The sequence below is a fragment of the Wolffia australiana genome, chromosome 11 (assembly GCF_029677425.1).
Source record: "Wolffia australiana isolate 7733 chromosome 11, ASM2967742v1".
In the NCBI taxonomy this organism is placed as follows: domain Eukaryota; kingdom Viridiplantae; phylum Streptophyta; class Magnoliopsida; order Alismatales; family Araceae; genus Wolffia; species Wolffia australiana.
Window position 1 is genome coordinate 2,045,590 of NC_135845.1, and position 22,130 is coordinate 2,067,719.

Genomic DNA, 22,130 nt, shown 5'->3' on the forward strand with positions numbered 1-22,130 from the left:
TGTCCCATTGATATAAACTTGTTTGATAAACTAGTCCACCCTCAAATGCAGAACCCACGGTCCCAGTTTAAACTGGTCCTAAACTCCACAATTCCCAGGGCCAAGATCAAAGACTCCACTAGATGAACGGTCCAGATACTGCGAAGAGTGATAAGGCCCAGCAGCAAACGGGTGGCTCTGTACAAGCCACTCGAGCCCTGAAGATGTGAGAACGAGCCAAGATCAAAGACTCTGGCGAGTTGGATTTTATATTTTTAGAATTTGCAAAAAATAATTTACTTTGGGTTCTGGCTTGTCCCTAGGAAATAAACCTGCTTGATAAATCAGTCCTAAACTCTATAATCCCCCGAGCCAAGATCAAAGACTCCACCGGATGAACGGTCCAAATGATGCAAAGAGTGATAAGACCCATCAGCAAACAGGTGGCTCTGTACAAGCCGTTCGAGCCCTAACGACGTGAGAATGAGCCAACATCAACGAATCTGGCGAGTTGGATTTGATATTTTTAGAATTTTACAAAAAATAATTTACTTCGGGTTCCGGCTTGTCCCTTGGACATAAGCCTATTTGACCAACCGGTCCACCCTCAAATGGAGGACCTACGGGCCCAGTTTAAACCGGTCCTCTGTCGTAAATGTCCAACCCTAAACTCTAGTATCCCCAAATGTCACGTGGTCAAATCCCGAGCTAGAACAATTGCTCGAATCTGGAACGTGCCGGCCTCAATGCTTGGAGCAGAACACTGAGCAGCCTTGATTTGATCACTTGCAGCGGAAGTCTCTTGCAATAGCTTAAGACCGCATAGAAGGGGTTAGAGGAGAGGTTAGGGATGCAGCCTCGTCGAGGAATAATGTCATTGCATTGATATCATCAAAAGGTTACATTGTAGTCGTGATCATTACATGAGGGAAGACTAGGGATGATACCGAAGTAATGAGACGAGACGCTTGGTGCGAGGGTAGTGTCACTCCTATGCCTCGAGGCATGCCGCTCCGCGCGCGCGCTCGCAAGTCCTGCCGCTACACATGTGCCCCGGGACAGGCGCCACGCACCCGCGGGCGTGGCGATCACACATGCTACCCCTGTCTTGACGATCACACACGCCACCAACAACCGCGCTGACACCTATCCCCTACAGACTGCGCGACGCTGTCGCATTCGGCGCCTCAAGCCGGTCGCTGCGCGCCTGTCACTACTCGCGGGGGCGCCATGCCCCATGCCGCCTCGGTGCACACTGTGCGCCACTGCCTTAGCCTCCTTGCGGGATGTCTCTCGGCCTGCACCCCGCACACGCGATGCGCGCAAGGCCCGCGCGGTCGCTGTGTGGCTCCCCGCATAACTCTGCGCGCCGCTTTGCGACATTGCCGTCCGGCCTGCACGTCGCGCACCTGCGCGCAGCGCTTGGCGCTCACACGCGGCGCTTGGCGCTGGCACGTGGCGCTTGGCATTGGCGCGCTCGCGTCCTTGTCAGCCTGCGCACCCAGCACAGGCGGACCTCGCCTGATCCGTCCTGCCTAAGCACGAACGGGCACGCGCACCATACGCAGTGTATCACCACTACGGGGGCGATGGCCTAAAAGATCAGGTTGGGCGTCACCGCCCTTAGTATATTGCAGCACTAAATAGGACCAAGTCGTTACAGATCGCGAGTCTAACACGAACACGCCCTCCCAATAAGCACGCAGGGCTCTGGAAAAGGAATGCCGCCTAGTTAGGGACGTAACACCATAGCCAAGATCAAAGACTCCACCGGATGAACGGTCTAGATGATGCCAAGGGAGATAAGGCCCATCAGCAAACGGGTGGCTCTGTACAAGCCCGTCAAGCCCTGAAGACGCGAGAAGCGAGCCTACAATGGCTAAGCCAGCGAGCCCAAGATGGCAACTTTCGCAGCCCCCCTCGGACCCTCTTCGGCCCTGGTCAGTGGGTCGGTCCGAGCCCGGCGCGCCGTCGCCGCCATGGCCGCCAACCCCGCCGTCGTCCCCGCCGTTATAGTCGGCGGTGGCCGCGTCGGCCGCGCCCTCCAAGCTCTCGGCGATGGCAACGACCTCCTCCTCGGCCGCGGCCAGCCCGTTCCCCCCCAATTCCACGGCCCTATTCTCGTCTGCACCCGCAACGACGACCTCGAATCCGTTCTCAGTTCGACTCCTCCGTCTCGTTGGAATGGTAATCTTTTTCGATTTCTTCTCTGTAGATTTCTCCTTTGATGTAGATCGAAGATGGGTTTGTTTTCTTCTCTTTGTTTTGTCCCCAGTGACGAATTTGTTCTCAGTTCTACTCCTCCGTCTCGCTGGAATGGTAATCTCTTCTTATTTCTTCTTTGTAGATTTCTCCTTTGATGTAGATCGAAGATGGGTTTTTTTTTTCCTTTGTTTTGTCCCCAGTAACAAATTTGTTCTAAGTTCTACTCCTCCGTCTCGCTGGAATGGTACTCCCTTTTGATTTCTTTTCTGTAGATTTCTTCTTTGGAGTAGATCGAAGATGGGTTTGTTTTTGTTCTCTTTGTTTTGTCGATTGGGGGGCGTGCCGGATGAAATTCTCGCGATTTTGAATGAGAGAGATCTAAAGGAAGTGGTCTCCTTCCTCGTTCGTTCTTACTCTGAATGCTAGAGATGGGCTTTGGCACTGGGAAAGAGCAGTAGGTTGGATCAACTCACATAAACTAAATGGTCCCAGTACCATAGAAATAGAGGCATTGAGTCTATCGACGTTTTTCTCTTCTTCTTGTTGAAGAAAAGGAGTCAATCAAAACTGTACTCGTACCATTCAAAATAACCGAAGATTTTTTTTTTCAAGAAACAAAGTCAATCAACGTCGTTGTAAAATTCAGAAAGAAAACGAAGATTTTTTCTTGAAGAAATAGAGTCAATCAACGTTGTAGTTGTAAAATTCATAAAAAAAACGAAGATTTTTTTTTCTTGAAGAAATAGAGTCAATCAACGTTGTAGTTGTAAAATTCATAAAAAAAACGAAGATTTTTTTTTCTTGAAGAAATAGGGTCAATCAGCATTGTGGTTGTCCAACTCAAAAAACCGAATATTTTTTCAATAAATAGAGTCAATCAACGACCTAGTTGTGCAATTCCAAAAAACCGAATTTTCTCTCTCGAAGAAATAGAGTCAATCAACGTTGTAGTTGTAAAATTTAAAAAAACGGAAGATTTCACTTATTACTTTTGATCAAAAAAATATTCTGATCTATTTCATACTATTCAATCTGTATGATAAATTGCTTGTCGTCTTAGATGACGGTCTCGATGACAAGGCTGAAGGGTAATCGCCTATCATTGTTGCCCATTTGAAAATCTCGCTTAGACGATGGTTGGACGCCTCATTGTCATCGACCAATTAAATTCAAATGACACAGAGAAAATTAGCATGACCCCTGCGCAAGGATGACGTGCATTACTCGTGATTTTCAACTGGCTTGGTTTCTTCGCAGACTTGGTGTTCTTCCAGAATGGAATGCTGGAGCCGTGGTTCGAGAGCAAGGGCCTCGGAGATGCCAACCAGGTGCTTGCTTACTTTGCCGTGGCGAAGCTCGGTGAACCCCCAATCGATGGAAAGACAGACACCAACCCAGAAGGCTTGACTGCAGCCAATGGCAAGTGGGCGTCTGCCGTCGCTTCTCGTCTTCAAGCAGGAGGACTTTCCTGCAAGGTTAGAAACCGCATGTCATCTGTGTATGATTTTTTCTTCAATTTGGAGGTAGGGGTCTAGCACACATCAACTGCAGCCTCAACGTCAACGTCATTGATCCTCGTTAATACTGACGACAACGTTGACAATTTTTTTAAATTAGATGTTGACGGGACGTTGACAATTCTTGTTAATTAGGTGTTGACGGGGACGCTGATGAGATGACGTCCTTGGCTGGTGTAATGCTCAGGGACTGATGACAGATGTTGTTATAGAACCCGAGGGAATTGCAATTCAGTCAGTCTTCCGTTACAGAAGACAGGATGATTGTAAACCCAGAGCAAATCACGTGCACTCGATGACTGAACGGATGGCACGGTAGCTTTTGTACAATTTTCCGTTATGAGGTCAGGATCATCATCTGTCCCTGACCCTTGTTACAATCCCCATGGAGATCTAACAAAACCAAGAAATACGACGATGGGTAGAGGGGAGAATAGGGGAGATGGAAGAGGTAAGAGAGAAGAAGAGAGAATGATAGGAGAACAAACTCTCAAGAACCTCCGAATCGGGAGTTCTTGCCCTCACGAAAGCCGGATACAGCTACTCGTACCAAGAAACCACAAGTTGATCTTTCATCCAAAAGTCCCTCTAATGACCTTACAAGGGGGTATTTATAACCCTACGTTTTCAAGAATCGGTTATCTCATCAGGACTCTAACAACACTTAGATGGTTGGCACTGATGATGATAGGGTTCTACAGGAGTTTATGTCATCCATCAGCGTCAATTGTCGTTTTTGCTTAGTTTTAAAAATGTCAACCCCATCAATATCATCACCCTTTTTGACGTTGACAATGCCATCGATTGAAAATTTTAAATCAGCGGACGTGTGAGGTTGACATCAACAAAAAGACACCCATTCATGTGCATCATCGTCAATTCATGCGTCATTTTCACATTGGACGTGCCAAACCCTAGTTGGGAGTAAATTTTATCTGCAAAGTCATGATTTTTCTTGATCTTTTGGAAGTTTAAGTGATCAATTTGATGGGTTTTCGATGATCTAATTGGGATGAATTTTGATTATAATGAGGGTTTATCTCTGGTTTCATCCAGGTTCTTGAGAAGGGAGAGTTCCAGAAGCAGATGCTGGAGAAGTTGATTTGGATATGCGCGTTCATGCTCGTGGGAGCTCGGCATAAGGGGATCACAGTAGGCGCTGTGGAGAAAGAACATCGTTCTGAAGTAAGTACATGTCTATTTTCTAGATCAATGGCTTTTTTGATGCAATCATTAATGATTGTGGGCTATTGGGTGCAGATTAACTGGAATCTTACTAGTATTTTTCTTGAAATCTCCCCATTTTCTGCATCAGTTACGATTTTTATGCAATCCTGAATATTGTTTGGCGAAAGACGAAAGATTAATCGGAACCCATCAAATATTCTTCTGAAAACTTCCCATTTTCTCCATCAATGGTGATTTTGGATGACGATGAACGACTTTTGGTGACTAACAGCAGATTAATAGGAACATAACAAAGACTTTTATGTGAAAAGTACCCATTTTCTGCGTCAATGACGATTTTTTATGCAAAAGAGAACAACATTTGGTGATTGATAGCAGATTAATCAGAAGCCAGCAAGTATTTTCCCAAAAATTCTCCATTTTCTGCCTGCATCGATGACAATTTTTGCGGGAATGGTGAGCAAAATTTGAACCGATTAATTGGAACCCAACAAGTTTTTTTCTCAAAAGATTTCATCTTTGGACCGAAACCTCGAAGAAATCATGATTCCGGTGTTCTGGGTCTTAAATTTATCTGGTATTTAAACTTGGGTGAACTCTGGAATTTCAGGTGGTGAGCTTGATCGCAGAGCTTTCCGCCGCAGCGGCAGAGGAGAAGGGCTTCACTTTTGACGGCGGCATGGATGAACGGCTCTGCGCCTATTCGAGAGCGGTTGCACATTTCCCTACCGCCGTCAAAGAGGTCAAAACCTTGACTTTGACTCTTGGTCAAATGCTTGAATAAATCTGAAATTTAGATGTTTTTTTTTTCTTTCTTCGTGCAGTTCAAGTGGAGGAATGGCTGGTTTTACGGTCTTTCGCAGAAGGCGGCCGCAGAAGGGAGACCGGATCCATGTCCATTACACTCTGCCTGGCTCAAGGAACTAAACGTGGTGTAATTTTAACTTTTTTAGTCAGTTTTGTATCTTATCGCCGAGTCAACGCTATTTATTTCACCTGTGAAATTCCAATTTTACCCTCGTATATTTTCAATGTAACTTCTGGTATGGCAGGTTGTGCAATTCGGCCCAGAAACTTGTCCCCCGTGGACGAAGTCCGACTGCCCTATGCCACTTGCGCAGCAAGCGGCATGCTCCATATTGTGCAGGGACGCAGACGAGACGATTTTTTCGTCCTTTTTTGTCCCATCCGTGAGATTGGACAAAAACCGGGACGGAGATTCATCCCGGGACGAACAGACGGGACACTTTTCCTATAGCCGAACAAAAAACCCATCCCGTCCAGAGGTCTCGGACGATGGACGGTAAGGGATGGACAAAAATCCGCCGAATTCGCTTTCGACGGTTGAGATCTTGCCATGTGGCATCGTGAGAGGAGAGCGAGAGACGGAGAGGGAAAGAGGGAGCAGGTGAGAGGAGAGTCATTCAAAATTTTGCGCCGCACATGATCGAACCATCCCTAGTTTTGCCCACTGGAATAGTCATTTTTTTGCATCACAGACTACTTTCTTTCTAAGACCAAAAACAAAGTTTTAATTACGTTTAATTCATGAATTAAATTTTCTATTTGGTTAGACAACCACATAAACCTAACCTGCAAATTTCCAATTTTCTCCTCTTTTTTTCAGTTTACGTTTAATAAATAATTTAATCTCTCTAACGATCATAGGTTGACTAGATGGATTCAACGGTCAAACATCGTTATCTCTCCTCTTATTTATCAATTTACCTTTAATAAATAATTTAATCTCTCTAACGGTCAGAAGTAGATCGAACGGAACGGATGACGGGACGGAGGACGAACGACCCAAACTACATACTTGATGACTTATATGTTCCAGATCGTCCAGTAGTGGATGAGTGACGGGACGGGTCGAAGATCGTCCCGTCTGACGTCCGGAATCGGGACGGGAGACGAACGATTGGACGTTTTTTCGTCCAAGTGAACGAAAACGGTCCCGTCCGGAGGTCACTGGACGAATTTCCGTCCAACCTCGCGGACGGGGCGACTTTTTCGTCCTAGGACGAAAATCCCGTCCCGACCGCGTCCGCCTGCACTATGAAATCGACGGATGACAGACTGACGCGTTCCGTCCGTCATCCATTGCAACGGTAATAAGTTTGACTTGGTAGGACCCACTCGAAAGCTATATAAAGCCTGGCACCGAGTGACGTCATCATTTCTAGGGTTTTTCCGGAGCTTCAGTCCCAGCTCGAACTCGAGCTCGAAGGAAGACGATAATGGCGGAGAACGGGGGATCGGCGATCCACAGATTTCCCCAATCGAAGGCTGTCGACTGCGTGCGGTGGCTTCCGGCGATCTCCGCCTTCGATCGCTTCGTCGCGGCCGCCGTCCACGATCCGGACGCCGGATCTTCATCGCTGGAAGTCCACGCCCTCGAATCGATCCACCAAGCCGACGAATCCACCGTTCCTGACCTGATTCCTAGAGATTCCTGGCCTTCCAGTTCCAGGATCTCGTCTCTCCGCAGCTCCGCCGCCTCCGCCGAGCCTTCCACCGTCGCCGTCTCCACTTTCTCCGGTTCCGTTCACTTCCTCTTTGTTGATCCCGTCGAGGGAGCGGTGGAGTCGGAGCTGAGCGCGCGGGGGCTGCACGGCGGGGTGGTTTCCGCCGTTGATCTTCAGGTGGACGGCCGCGATTGCGTGAGCGTCGGGGAAGATGGTAGGGTGAATCTGGTTTCTGTGGGAGAAGGAGGGTTGGAGCGTCGTGGTGTTCACGATGCGCGAGGTTTGGTTTCGTATACTGCGGTGAGATGGGGATCTTCTGTTGAGTTCGCGACGGGTGGGTTGGGTTTTGGTGTTCAGTGGTGGGATCAAAGGAAGCCCGGTGGACCTGTCTCCAATCTGAAGGGCGATTGGTACGTCTGTTTCAATCCCAATGATAGATTTTTCTGGGTTCTAAATCTGTTTCTATGTAAATTTGGGATTTTCTCAGATTTTTCTTCACGGGATCAGGATAACTGTGCCTTTTGTTTCGATCGAATGTTTATGCCTGGGCCTCAAGTCTTCCATCTGATTTCTTGATTCTCATTTCGTCGATCTGTTTCATCAATTTATCTATCAATTTGTCAATTAATTTATTTATTGATCTGTTTCATCATTTATCAATTGATCTGTTTCATCAATTTATCAATTAACTTATAAATTGATCTGGTTCATCAATTTATCGATTAACTTATAAATTGATCTGTTTCGTTAATTTATCGATTAACTTATAAATTGATCTGTATCGACTATTTATCCATTGATCTGTTTCATCAAATTATCAATTAATTATCTTTCAGGATTCAGGGCATACCATCGGGCATAGTCCATTCGATTGATGTACATCCATCGAGGAAACATATCTGCCTAGTGAGTTATCTTCTCAAGTTGTTTTCTCAGGCTATTGTGCATTTTTATAATCATCGGAGCTTATATAAAAGATCGTATTTTCTACGTTTACATCATTTTCTGTTATTTTTTCTAATTGGATTGAACTTCTGCTCAATTTTTTAGCTCTCGCTATCTTTTATTCCAAGAGAATACCATTGTTTACCGTATCGATGAAGATCAACATGAAGTAATTACATGGTCTGCTGATATATGATGCATTTGAGCATCATAATCTCGTACTAGATCATATTTTCTTCAAAAGATAAAAACTTTTGTGGAACCTTTTACCCGAATCATCACTAGTTTGACCAAAAATTCTTATTTTCCAAACGTTGCAGATATTCTGGATTTCTGTTTGGAAAAGAGCCTGGAAATTTGGGTCGGCAGTTGATGACAAATTTATTATCATCATTGTCATCATCATGACCAAATTCATCATTGTCATCCATGCTTGCCTTGAAACGAATAAAGACGACAATTCATCCTCCATCTGATACGATCCCACTATGATCGTATCGTCTCCGATCTAATTTGAGTATTCTCGGGTGAAGAGAAGAACGGGAATGGTCGGGGGAAGGCCGAGCTGAGGGGGTACGGATCGGCCGGGGACGAGCCGCCTGAAGACGCGGTGAAGTAGAGACGATCACAAAGGACGGGGATCGTAAAAGGAGAGAGAGTAACCAGACCTAGACGAGGAGAGGGGAGACAAGAAGACCTTCAATCAACTTCTTCTTGGCTGCCCTTCTAAAGGGAGGGCATCCCTATTTAAAGGGAATACATAATAGTCAAATGACTGAAATGCCCCTGTGGGCTAACGTGACGAAACTACCCCTAGATAGGTTGAGGATCCTCTCAAGGATCCTATCACCATCTTAGCAGATGATGACAATGATGATGATTATACATCTACTGATTGATGACAATGACGCTTTATCATCATCATCCTCTCGTCATTAGCATCAGAACGCTACTAACCATCAGTCTTTAAAATCTAATAATTACTTTCTTGGCGTCTTAAATATCTTTTAATTATCATTTTTTAATGTATGATTGTTTCAGGCCGGAGGGTCTTCTGGTGTGGTCTTTGCCTGGGATCTGCGGTGGCAGCAGCGGCCTGTCTTGCTATCAGGTGCCGACCTTGGTGAGCCAAGACGGAGTCCCTGCGAGAGCGATGTTTGGGAGATTCAATATGATAGTACTGTTCAATCTGGGTTCGGCTCTGCAGCCCCCGCCAAGATCCTCCCCATTATGATCTGCTCTGAGGATGGTGTTCTTGCCGTTCTTGAACAAGGTAACCAAATCCCTTCAAAAACATGTGTTTCTCAGATCTTGGTCAAATTAATATTCATAACTGGTGGCAATTTTGGCATGATATGCCCTCTTTAATATCCGTCAGTTTTATGTTTTCATAATTGTCTAGTGAAATTTAAGATTTTCTTCCGGCCGACTATTGCCCCACCATAATCATGTTATTTACAGTTTTCTCTTCGTCAACTTCCGTCCAAATGTTATTGTTTATGTTTAAAATATGAAATGCACCCTCATTAATATTTGCCACTTTATATTTTTGTTGAACTCCATGCTAGGGCTTGGAGGAAGGAGAGGAAATGAAATCCTTAACTAGAATGTACATGAGGAGGGGTATATATACCCTAGGAGAGAGAGAGGAGAGAATATGAGTTAGTGATAAGTGAGGGAGCCTAGTGGGTTTATAGAACATGACCCAATAGGAGAGTCCTCTCACTAACAGCCCCCCGCAAGCGAGGTATGGATGTCATCCATGCCAAGCTTGGAGGTAGCACGAACAAGGAGAGGATTTGATAATCCCTTCGTGAGAACATCGGCCGCCTGGTCGGATGACGGCACGAAAGACAAGTCGAACAAGCCCTCGTCCATCCGCTCCTTGAAGAAGTAGCGGTTGATCTCCATGTGCTTGATGCGACCCGTCTGGCCCGGATTTTGAGCCAAGGCAATAGCCGATTTGTTGTCACAATAAAAGTGGATCGGACGGGTGTACTCGACGCGAAGTTCGCGGAGCACCCCGTGAATCCACTGAGCCTCAGAGGCCCCATCCGCAAGTGCCCGGTATTCCGCCTCTGCACTCGAGCGGAGACACGATCCTGCTTGCTGCTTTTCCAGCTCACAAGGCCCCGGGCAAAGATGCAAAGACCGGTGGTAGACCGGTAGTCCACAGTCGAGCCTGCATAGTCAGCGTCTGTATATACCTTTACAGTCGGCTCTGAGCTCCGGGGGAAGAGTAAACCCTTCCCGGGACAGCCCTTCAGGTACGCGAGCACCCGGTGAGCGGCCTGACGATGAATCTCATGCGGAGCATGCATGAACTGACTGAGAAGGCTAACTGCATAGCTGATGTCGGGACGCGTGTGGGTCAGATAGAGAAGTTTCCCCACCAACTGCTGATATTGATGGGTGCTGACCGGCGGAGAGTCACCCCCGGCGCCCAACTTGACGTTGGGGTCGATGGGGGTCTTCACAGGAGCACAGTCGGTCATACCCGTCAAAGTCAGCAGGTCCACCGTATATTTCTGCTGGCTGATGAAGATACCACGAGCCGAGTAGGCCACCTCGAGCCCCAAGAAGTACCGGAGCTGACCAAGGGCCTTGATCTCGAACTCGCGGGCAAGGGAGCGGCTGAGGCGTGAAGCTTCGGCAGTGTCCGACCCGGTGATCAGGATGTCGTCCACATAAACGACCAGGATAGCGACCCCGGCCGGGCCGTGACGGAAGAAGAGAGTGGCTTCCCCATTGCTCTGGGTGTACCCTTCGGCGCGCATGACGGAGCTGAAGCGGCCGAACCACATCCGCGGTGACTGCTTCAGTCCATACAAGGACTTCCGCAGTCGGCAGACGGTCCCCGGAGGCCCGAGAGGGTAGCCCGGAGGATGATGCATGTAGACCTCCTCGGTAAGATCGCCATGAAGGAAGGCGTTCTTAACGTCGAACTGGCGAATCAACCACTCATGATGAGCGGCCAGCGCCAGGAGGAGGCGGACGGTGTCCATCTTCGCGACCGGAGAAAACGTCTCGAAGTAGTCGACGCCGTAGGACTGAGTGAAGCCACGAGCCACGAGCCGCGATTTGCGGCGTTCCAGGGAGCCATCGGCGTTGTGCTTGGGGGTGTGAACCCACTTGCAAGAGACGGCCGTCTTCCCGGGTGGGAGAGGAACCACATCCCACGTGTGGTTTTTGAGCAAGGCGCGCATCTCCTCATCCATCGCCGCTTTCCAATGAGGACAAGCGATAGCATCGGTTAAGCGGCGTGGAACGAAGACAGAGTCGATGCGGGTCAAAAACAGGCGGTAGGGAGTACTCAACCTGGCGAAGGAGCGATAGTGAGAGAGGGGGTAAAGGGGAGTGCGGGTGCACTGGCGGACCCCTTTACGCAAAGCGATAGGCAAATCAGGGGAGTCATCGTCAGCAGGAGAAGAAGACGACTCGGAAATGGCTGGCGGAAGAGAGGAAGGCGCGGACTCAGCAGACGGGGAGGGAGCGGAAGCAGGAGGCGAGGATTCGGGGGAGGAAGATAATGGAGTAGGCGCAATGGGTGAGGAAGGAAGGCCGACCGGTGGAGGAGAAGAAGAGGAGGATGGAACGACTGTGGGAGGAGAGACGACGGTGGGAGGAAAGGGAGCAGCGGGCTCCAGAACCAGATCCGGCTCCAAGGGGGGGGCCGGAGGAGATGTGGGAGAGAAGAAGGGTTGAAATTCAGAGAAGGTGACATTGGCGGAGACGAAAAACCGACGAGAAGAGGGATGAAAGCATTTATACCCTTTCTGAAGCGAAGAGTAGCCAACAAAGACGCATTTGAGCGCCCGGGCATCCAGCTTCGACAGGGAGGGCGTCGTGTCATGAACATATGCCGTGCAGCCAAAGACGCGGGGAAGAAGGTGAGTGCGGAGCTGCGCGGCGGGAAAGGCAGCCGACAACCGGTCAAGCGGAGGGCTGAACTGGAGGGTCGGGGTGGGCAGCCGGTTGATGAGATGAGTACTCGTCAGAACGGCTTCCCCCCAATAAGTCCACGGGACGTGGTAGTCCAGCAGGAGAGTGCGGGCAGTCGACGTGACATACCCAATACGCCGCTCGGCAAGGCCATTCTGCTCGGGCGTCGCCACGCAAGACGTCTCGTGGAGAATCCCATGTGCGGTGAAATACGAGGTCAACTCCTGGTTGACGTAGTCCCGCGCATTGTCGGACCGGAACCGCTGAATAGTCCGGCCAAACTGAGTCTGAAGCATGGTGCAGAAGGCTTGAACAGTCGAGGAGACGGCGCTCTTGGACGGCAACAAGTAGGTCCACGTGTAACGGGTGGCCTCATCAACAAAGATCAAGAACCACCGGTGTCCCTTCAGGCTGGCCTGTCGCGACGGACCCCATACATCGCTATGAATGCGATATAAGGGAACATCACTGTGAGAAGTCGACGGAGGGAAGGAGGCCCGGCGATGCTTCGCCAGTTTGCATGCATCACAAACAACAGAAGAGAGGTCCAAGCCAGTACACAATGTCGGAAAAAGTCTTTTCAAAACATGGAAAGACGGATGCCCGAGCCGCTGGTGAGTGAGTAGAAGCCGCTGCCGGCGCTGGTCCTCGACTGTCAACAAGCACCGCTGCACCGGGTTCCCCGACCGCCCCCTCTCGTCCAACAGCAGTAGGCCATCCGAGCGCCTAATTCGCAAAGTCTTCCCCACCTTGTCAGTCAAAAAGATCCCATCAGACTGAATGTGGAACGAGCAATGGACCGCATCGACGAGTCGCTGCGGTGACATAAGTAAGGTCTGAAGGGACGGAACATGAAGGACGTTGTGAATGATACCAAGGCCATCCACATGGATCGACCCGATACCAGTCACGCGAAGTCGTCCCCCACCCGCCGTGTGGACAGCTCGACCACCAAGGTGCCGCTCGTAGGACAGAAACCGGTGGTTGAACGGGGTCATATGCTCTGTGGCCCCAGTATCAAGCACCCAGGTGGTATCCGAAACGAAGGGAGCTTGGAGGGCCGAGTGTCCACAATACCACTGATCTGACTTGGGAAGGAAGAACGCACCGAAATCACTGAAGTGAGCCACGGTAGGCTGCGAAGAAGACCCGGTCTGCAGGGCAGCCAGCTGGGAGCTGAGACGGACAAGTTCGGCAGTCAGCTGGTCATTAGTCATGGCTGGATGGCTGGAGCTAGAGGGCGACGGGGCCGGTGCCTGGGCAAGATGGGCTCTGGCTTTGCGGGACCGGCGAGACGACGAGGCAGGAGCTGATGACGACGAGGGGGCGACCTCCGGATCCCGGGTACTGTCCAAAAATTTCTTGATGCACCGGGCCTCAAGATGATTCGGCTTGCCGCAGTAGGAGCAAACCACCGGTGCCCGAGAGCCCGAAGGCTTGGGCAGCAAGGGAGGTTGCTCCGTGGGGGCGGACAGGAGGGCAGCACTCGCCGGGGACTCGGCAGGCAGGTCCAGCAGCGGGCGTTGGCGAAGGCTGCTTTCAACCTCCGTCAACTCCTTAACCAGACCATCAAGTCCGGAAGAGGAGTCTGGGAGTGAAGAGCCCGACGCCTGACATCCGCATATTCGGATTCAGCTTGTCGAGAAATGACATGTAGCGGAGCTTGAGAGCATGGCGGCGGTCGACGCACCGGATCCCCACCGGCATGTAATAGTCCACCTCGCGCCACAGGGCTTGGTGGGCAAGGCTATAGTCCATAATGGACATGGTGCCATGTCGGAGTACACTCGCCCGCTCGGCCAAAGTAAAGATCTTCCAGTCATCAGCATCATGCCTGCAGTAGCGACGAGCGTGCTCCCAGATCTCCCGCGGAGTCGTCAGGTGGAGGAACTTGTCATAGACCTCCGAGAGAGTGTGAGTCAAGAGCCAGGAGTGGACGAAGTACTGCTCGGCACTCCAGGCCGGGAAATGCGGGGCCGTGACGGGGAGGGGCTGGCAGGTGAGATGGTTCTGGAGCAGGCGGCCGCGCAGAGTGTACTCGACGAACTTCAGCCACGACATCAAGTTCGGAGCACTGAGACGGCAGTTATCCGGGCGGAGGGAGAGGAGCACCGATTTTCGGCGACGGAGTTCCCGGCAAAGTCAGCCGCGGTGAAATCTGCTTGGGTTGGACGCCGGGCGGTGGATGCAGACGGATCACTGCCCATGCTGGAGGTAGTCGACAGGCCGGCAAACAGCAGCAGCGGCAGCGAACCAAGAACCGAACACGGTCCGAAGACGGGCGAGCGGTCCGTGCGGGCGCTGCTCGCGGGCGCTGCTCGCGGGCGCTGCTCGCGGGCGCTGCTCGCGGGCGCTGCTCGCGGGCGGCTGCTCGCGGGCGCTGCTCGCGGGCGGCTGCTTGCGGCGCTGCTGCTCGCGGCGCTGCTGCGGCGGCGGCTTGCGGGCGGCGCTCGCGGCGCTGCTCGCGGGCGCTGCTCGCGGGCGCTGCTCGCGGGCGCTGCTCGCGGGCGGCTGCTTGCGGGCGGCTGCTCGCGGGCGGCTGCTTGCGGGCGGTTGCTCGCGGGCGGCTGCTTGCGGGCGGCGGCGCTTCTTGCGTGCGAGCAAGGAGAAGATTGAGAGGGTGATGGTGAAGAAGAAGAAGAAGAAGAAGAAGAGGAAGCCCGCACACAGGCTTAGGGCTAGAGATGGGGATCAAGAGCTTGGCTCTGATACCATGTTGAACTCCATGCTAGGGCTTGGAGGAAGGAGAGGAAATGAAATCCTTAACTAGAATGTACATGAGGAGGGGTATATATACCCTAGGAGAGAGAGAGGAGAGAATATGAGTTAGTGATAAGTGAGGGAGCCTAGTGGGTTTATAGAACATGACCCAATAGGAGAGTCCTCTCACTAACAATTTTTTTTCTTAAAACAATATCTGGGGGAATTTAGATTTTCATGATTCCCTTTCGAAGTCTTTTATTTTTCTCTCTGATTATTACCTATAATTTCTTTACCAAAACTTGCAGCTTTTTTCCGTTTTATTTTTCTATTTTGTCTTGCTAATTCCTCTAATCTTCTTTAGTTTCCATAGAAATGTTTTTTTCCTCGAGAGGAATTATTAAAAAAATGATATCCTTCGTCATTATTTGTTGTTTCTTTAATGTTCTTTTTATTTCAACCAAAATCTGGGCGACTAATGCGTCCCACCCTTTATTTATTTAAATGAAGCAAGTGAATTTTCACTTGTTTATATTCTGAATTATCCTTATTCTTCTTTTTCTTTTTTTCAAAATTCGATATTGGAAAGATCTATCCTTTTTCAACATTTGTTATAGTTATCCTTTTAATTCAAGTTTATTTTGGGAATCTATAAATAACCATCCTTTTGGGTTCTGCAGGGCAGGATCCGATCGAGCTGCTTGCAGAGCCATGCGCCGTCAACGCCTTTGATATCGACCGGAGGAACCCATCTGTGAGTATATCCTACGGCATTTCTTTTGAAGTTATTGGCAAGAAACACGGTGCGCGGTACGACCGACATGAGGATCGAGCTCGTGGACCAATCCAGCCAAGCCCGGGACGGCGGGATAAATTTGATTTATTATTTCTTCTACTTTGTCTCTTTTTTCTGAAACTGACCCTCGTCAACGTGCTTTCTGTTCTCAGGATGTGGTCTGCAGTCTGGAGTGGGAGACAATTGCCCTTCTCCTCCGTCCCAGAGACTCCTCTCTCTTCTGACGTGGCCCTCTCTCTCTCTCTCTCTCTCTCTCTCTTTCTTCTATTTCACCTCTCTTTCCCCTCTTTCTCTTCTCTCTCCTCTCTCCTCTCTCCTCTCTCCTCTCTCCTCTCTCCTCTCTCCTCTCTCCTCTCTCCTCTCTCCTCTCTCCTCTCTCTCTTCTCTCCCCAAAAGAGTAAACTTGTCACTTATAGCCAAGAATGCTTAGAATCTTGTGTTGACTTTAGCTCTTCGAAAAGCTTATTGATTATTGACAAATGTATCAGTGACGCGGAGCTGATGTAGCAACATGAAGCGGATGGGTCATGAGCCAATAAGACCGTTCTACTAGCAAGGTCCATTATGGAAGTTCCTATGAGCCCAGATTTCAGAAATTATACCAATTATAGGTTAGTATTGAAAATTATACCAATGTACGGTGCGGCGACACAGTGGACTGAACTAAGCCATCAGATACTGATTTTGGATACGGGGACGGTTGCTGAATTGGATTACAAAAGGTGGAAATCCAATGACCGCTTTTTGACGATATCCGGATATCGGATATGGGTTGCTACAGTACTGATATCTGATATCGATATATTTCCCACTAACAATATCCACTTTTGTCTGGGCGAGGTGAGGCAAGAAGACGAGCAATGGGCAACGATTGGTGGGTGAAGTGGCAGCAATGGACAGCAGCACAAGCAAATGATGGTCTGGTAATGCGACAAATGATAAGCAGTGGGTGGCGGACTGGAGGACTGGAGTCAAATTTTAATCATAAATCTACTCTTACCAGAGTGAATTTTTCTACAGATTAGACACTTCTTAATCCATCTCTCAACATTAGTATACTGTGATCACAGTCCACCGATGTTCGAATATGAACTGTGATCATAGAGCGTTTCTGATCAGAGATTTTTCTGTGCACAAGTTGTATTTTTCTTATTTTCCCTGGTCTGATGATGAGTAACATTTAAGCACTAAAAAAAATCCAAGGATAAAATGCCAAATAACATATTTCAAAATAAACCTTCACTTATTTAATTCACGCCCCAATTGTAGCTTATGTTTCAATCTGATAAGAAACAAGTGCAAGAAAAGTTCACAATTGTCCTAGACTTTTAGAAATGACCAAGCCATGAGTGTTTCTTATAATAAATTGGGATTCCTTGAGTGACATTAATATTGAGCTTTAATTTTAAATCAATTACTTGACATGCTAAGCACCCTGTGTTTATTATATGTTATGTATACATTCGCATCCTACAAATAAATGCATGTTATCCTTTATACTGCTCACATTCTAGTATTTTGTGCTAAGTTCCTGAAGTTTGTCATTTTAAGCTGTTTAATTAATTTTTATGATATACATTCATTATTCAAGTCAAAGGTATTACTATCTGTAGTCATTAGTGCTTGTGATGTGTTATACTCATTTGAAAAAAATCAGATATCTTGACGCATTGGATCTACATAGGAAACGTATTGTGTCCAGTTTACATGCTCCATCTTTGGCCTACCCCATGGGCTTCGTATTCTCAAGATTACCATAAAAAAGTTAAAATTGCAATTTAGAATAATCCCTGAATGAAATTCACATATGTTTTACACTGTGATCTTATCAAATTAATCGTCATCCACTAACTATTTCATTTATTACTCGAATTTATGTGTCAATTCTACAAAATAAATGTTTATTATGCACAAACTATTACAATGTCAAATAATCATTAAAATGGGAGAAAGGGAGAGAGGATTTAGGATAATGAGAGGAAGAGAATAATGCTAATTTTATTGATTTTTGCTCTTTTTAAGCACTTTTGCATTTTTTACATGGCCAATATATGCATTGACTAGACAGAAAATGTTTTAAAAAGTTTCTAAAAGCCGAGGATAGACTTCCCACCATCAGAGTCAACATGGGACAGTTAAGCCTTATAGGGGCTCAGCCATGTACTCATATAGCTCTCAAAATTAATGATGGAACAATTTCTTCCAGTACATTCCACATGGGAACTCATCAAGGAGAACAACAATCCACATAAAATGTTAGGCTGGCACCAAAGGATATAAGCTATGTTATTTTAACTCTGAGATTCGGATTTTGAATCCCGATAGTGATATCAAATTCTGATGTCCAATACCATTATTTACTATCATCACACCCCTTCAAAATCTGTCCTAATTTCCAATATCTGCTACATTACTGATATCCATTCCGATAATTGACATTGTCATCCCATATTGACTTCCTTTTTTGGATATTGGATTATTGATTGTTTGATATCTGATATTGGCACATATATCAAAAGGCGAACACTATCTAGGGCACTTTGGAAATGTAAAGAAGATGTGTCCAATACTTTTAAACACCACCTCACATGTATAATTAATTAAAGTCATATCTTAATAACTGTGAATAATTTAAAAGTTATAACTAACTACTCAATTTTTGGTCTCTCTCCGTTTTGATTATTAAATTCCTTCATTTTCCCACTAATGTTACGTTGTCATTGTTTCGTAAGTATGAGAATGCCCGTACAAATTTGCAATATGAAACAATAGGTGTATATATTTTAAAACATGAAGGTCTAGTATTCAAGTGTTTGGTTCTATGGCTTTCATTGGCTTCTTAAATATATTTTCATGCAAGGGAAGAAGGAAATCTATGCATAATAGACAAATATGGAACTAATTCTATCGCTCACTTTTCTCCTCGAAAGAGTTTCTAGGTGTTCATGTTTTCGACCTCTAGAATATCAAGGCGATGGATGCGACATTGGATCTGCTCTTCAATTTCGCCAACTCTCTTTAAGACCTTATAAATCTTCTCAATATTGAGTCACAATAGTGGAATGAGCGATTTGAAGATGAAAGAAGATGGGGGACTCATCTCGCTGGCATGGGCATCTAAAATGGGTTCTCCCTATTTATACTTATTTAAGAACTTTTCAAAAAAAGTCTCTATCAATAAGGTGTACATACCAACGTCATTTAATCTAACGTGTGAGAACCTCTAGGCTTATGTATCAGTCTAATTAATAAATTCAATGGCCCAATACTATGTATTGGCCAACCTTGTTAATTAACTATGTTGATATGTAGATTAATCAATCAATGATTTATTTAATCCAATTGATAGGTTAAGTTTCCAGCCTGTGTTATGCCAAATTACACTTCATATTCTAGAAGATGCAAATTACTGAATAACTCTGCCGTGGGACCTTTACCAGCATTGTTTACTTTATACATATAATTCTTCATCTACACAAGACACTAGAATGGCTTAGGTTATGGTCAACCATCAAAATCTAATATGTCATTCCAGCTAGTATCGATGTATAATGGGGATTGTTGGAAGATGTATTTTCCAATATATCTATTAGCGTAGCAAAGGATTTGATGCATTTTCTTTCCCGAGTCAACCTCTTCTTATCTCGAGGATGAACAATCCCACCTTCACCATTAAATAACCTTTGTGCTTTTATTGTTGTATTCGAGCCAAGAATAATTTGAATCATGCAATGAAGGTTTTGTATGTCATAGTCAAAACATTGTTGTCCATCCACAATATGTCTTTGGTGTCTTCAGTCTGAGTACCACTTATACAATTGTGACATAAATCCACTTTATTGATACACTTTAGGTACATATGGATAAACTTGCTTAACTATTTTCCCAAACAACACTCACCATCCGTCCTACGGTATCTACACTAATGGATATATGATGATCCATACTTATCATATAAATTAGTTCAAATAGCATTATTATTTCTAGAATAAATATTTAAAATACATAGTTAAAAACTTGTGATCATTTTACTATGATATCATCATACTTCTTCAAGTCATTACATTTATTATAGGACTTCATCATAAACATCAAACGAGAATAATGTTGAATAGATGTCAGTATCCAATATATGGCATGAAAGTGCGATTTATTTGACAGCTTTATAATATCCATCATTAAGATCATTAGTATAACATAGAGTATACAATTTATAAAAAATAATAAAATTATGTTTTTTAATATTTTTCATTGTTATTTCTTGAGATCATTGAACACATAACACAGTATTTTACAGACTTCAGTTTCAGTACTCTTTTATTATTTATTTATATATACGTATCAAGTCTACTTCTGAAATTATGATAAACTTAATATTAGTTGTGTAAATAATGTCATACTGGCTGTGAGTTTAATAAATAAATTTAAAAATATGTATCCAAATAAATCAAGCTAGTGATAATTAAGTATTATCTCGGTGAGGAATCATGATTAGGGATTTAAAACTCCTGAATGGTGATTAGAGAGATTAGAAGAGGTATATTTAAAATTGGAGGTAGTGGGATGAGGAAACTGGAAAGATCTAAAGATGATAAGCATTATTTATAATAATATGAATGATAGAATATATTGGATACTGACACAAGAGAGATGGTGAAAAATAGACAGTGGAGTGAAGAGACAGTGGCGGGATGAGAAGGCGGATGCACAGTTGCAAGCAAGTGTTGATGTGTGAATTATTGTGAATGAATATGAAAATTAAACGAATATGGGATGATGCGACAAAGTGGAAAAGCAGACTGATGACAAGGGGTTAAGAGATAATGACAAATATGGAATGTGATGGGAGGATAAGAGGAGGTAAATATAACCTAATAATAATAATGAGGATGAGAGAATGCAAGTCGAGAAAACTTACCATATGTCCTTCTGTTCCACCAAGACCATGATGCTTTGTTAACGCATAAGCTTTTCCACTTCTCTGTTGCCTCCTCGATCACCCAAGACAACTACAAAGCACTTGATGGATCTCTTAACTCGCCCTATTTTGATCAGCTTACGATCATAGGAAGTGATTTCAGTTATAGATTTTACAGCGATCAATACCTCGATTGATTCTTATGTGGTCATGTATAGAAAGAGGGGACAAAGAGAAAGCTGCCCCAAAATTTCAGCTTGGTCAGCCTTGTGGATCATGAGCTACAAAGCCTTGAACCTGGATCATTCCTTATGATAGATTCAGTTTGAAATGTTCTTTATCATCGCCTTTGGCACTCCGTCAACCTTGCCTTTTGCATCCTTTATTTTTATAAATATTATCCAATGATTGGCTATGATTTTGTCACATCATTATCAACCTATGACTCAAAAAGGGCCACGCATCCGAGCACATAGAAATAAAAAATAAGAATGTTGAATAAATAATAGGGCTGTCACATCACAATGTATCAGCACACATCACGTCCATGAATTTCATCTTCTATATTCATAATAAAAAATATCATGTTATTTTAAGTAATAAGTTCATGCATTTATGTGTGTAATTTTATTTCAATGATAAAGAATGCATGTTTTATAGCTTAAAATGATTTATTACAAGCTGGGAACGAGGTTCCAATTTTTATTGATTTTATGATATTTTAACATAAATGTTTGACATTAATATCATGAATAACATAATCAAGTGAGATTATAAAAATATTATTTATTTATTTAAATAAATTTAGCTTTTATTGTATTTTTTAGACTGATATTTTTATTTTTCTATAATTTTCTGTATGGAATTTTGTGACCTTAAATTTATAAAAAAATCATTTGATAAGACAGAAAATATAACTTTGAATTTATTTACATACTTTGAATGACTTTTCCACATCTTTGTAGAATGTTGTGTCATGTTGGAAATCTATCACACAGACTGGAGAGAGAAATTATGATGGCTCATATTGCTCCAAATTCAAAAAATGATATCTATGATTCAAAAGAATTGCAGGCCTATGAGTTTGAGGGTGGTTTATCTTTACCTCCTTTACCTGTCCACCATCTCGGATCCCCCCGTCCTTGTAAAAAGACACCTCGGGATTATGTTCCCAAATATGATTGACATAGTGATATACTCATTTAGAATATTGTTTGGATCCATTGTTTCATTCCAAAAGCAAAGGATTGAAGGGTGATGTTCAAATAAATACTCATAAAGAGAAAGGAACACTCAATGACGGGCACATGACGATATGGTTAGTGTCATCTTTGTGTTTTCTAAACTGATATGTCTTCATCATTTTTCCTAGGTTATCGTCACGAATATCCCAGATTTTCACCATCATGCATGCCACCTCCACTCAACAACGAGTATTCAACTCCATCTCTATCACCAGAGGTAATGGTAAA

The 22,130-nt window shown here is 45.4% G+C and overlaps 2 protein-coding genes and 1 non-coding gene across 3 annotated transcripts; all 3 read left to right on the top strand.

Annotated features, from left to right (window-relative positions):
* The first annotated feature begins 1,845 nt into the window (after nt 1-1,845).
* Nucleotides 1,846-5,912, top strand: LOC144709564 (nuclear protein). Its single transcript, XM_078583139.1, has 5 exons — nt 1,846-2,166; nt 3,442-3,659; nt 4,758-4,886; nt 5,500-5,631; nt 5,714-5,912. Exons 1-5 carry the CDS (start codon nt 1,878-1,880, stop codon nt 5,825-5,827), a joined length of 882 nt encoding a protein of 293 aa, XP_078439265.1. The 5' UTR covers nt 1,846-1,877; the 3' UTR covers nt 5,828-5,912.
* Nucleotides 3,333-3,430, top strand: LOC144709936 (U6 spliceosomal RNA). The gene has a single exon (XR_013583154.1). It is a non-coding gene; the product is annotated as a U6 spliceosomal RNA (small nuclear RNA).
* A 1,146-nt stretch (nt 5,913-7,058) lies between the features above and the next one.
* On the top strand, nt 7,059-16,212 carry LOC144709790 (Transducin/WD40 repeat-like superfamily protein). The gene is made up of 5 exons (XM_078583435.1): nt 7,059-7,767; nt 8,194-8,263; nt 9,344-9,575; nt 15,625-15,698; nt 15,893-16,212. Exons 1-5 carry the CDS (start codon nt 7,130-7,132, stop codon nt 15,962-15,964), a joined length of 1,086 nt encoding a protein of 361 aa, XP_078439561.1. The 5' UTR covers nt 7,059-7,129; the 3' UTR covers nt 15,965-16,212.
* The last annotated feature ends 5,918 nt before the right edge of the window (nt 16,213-22,130 follow it).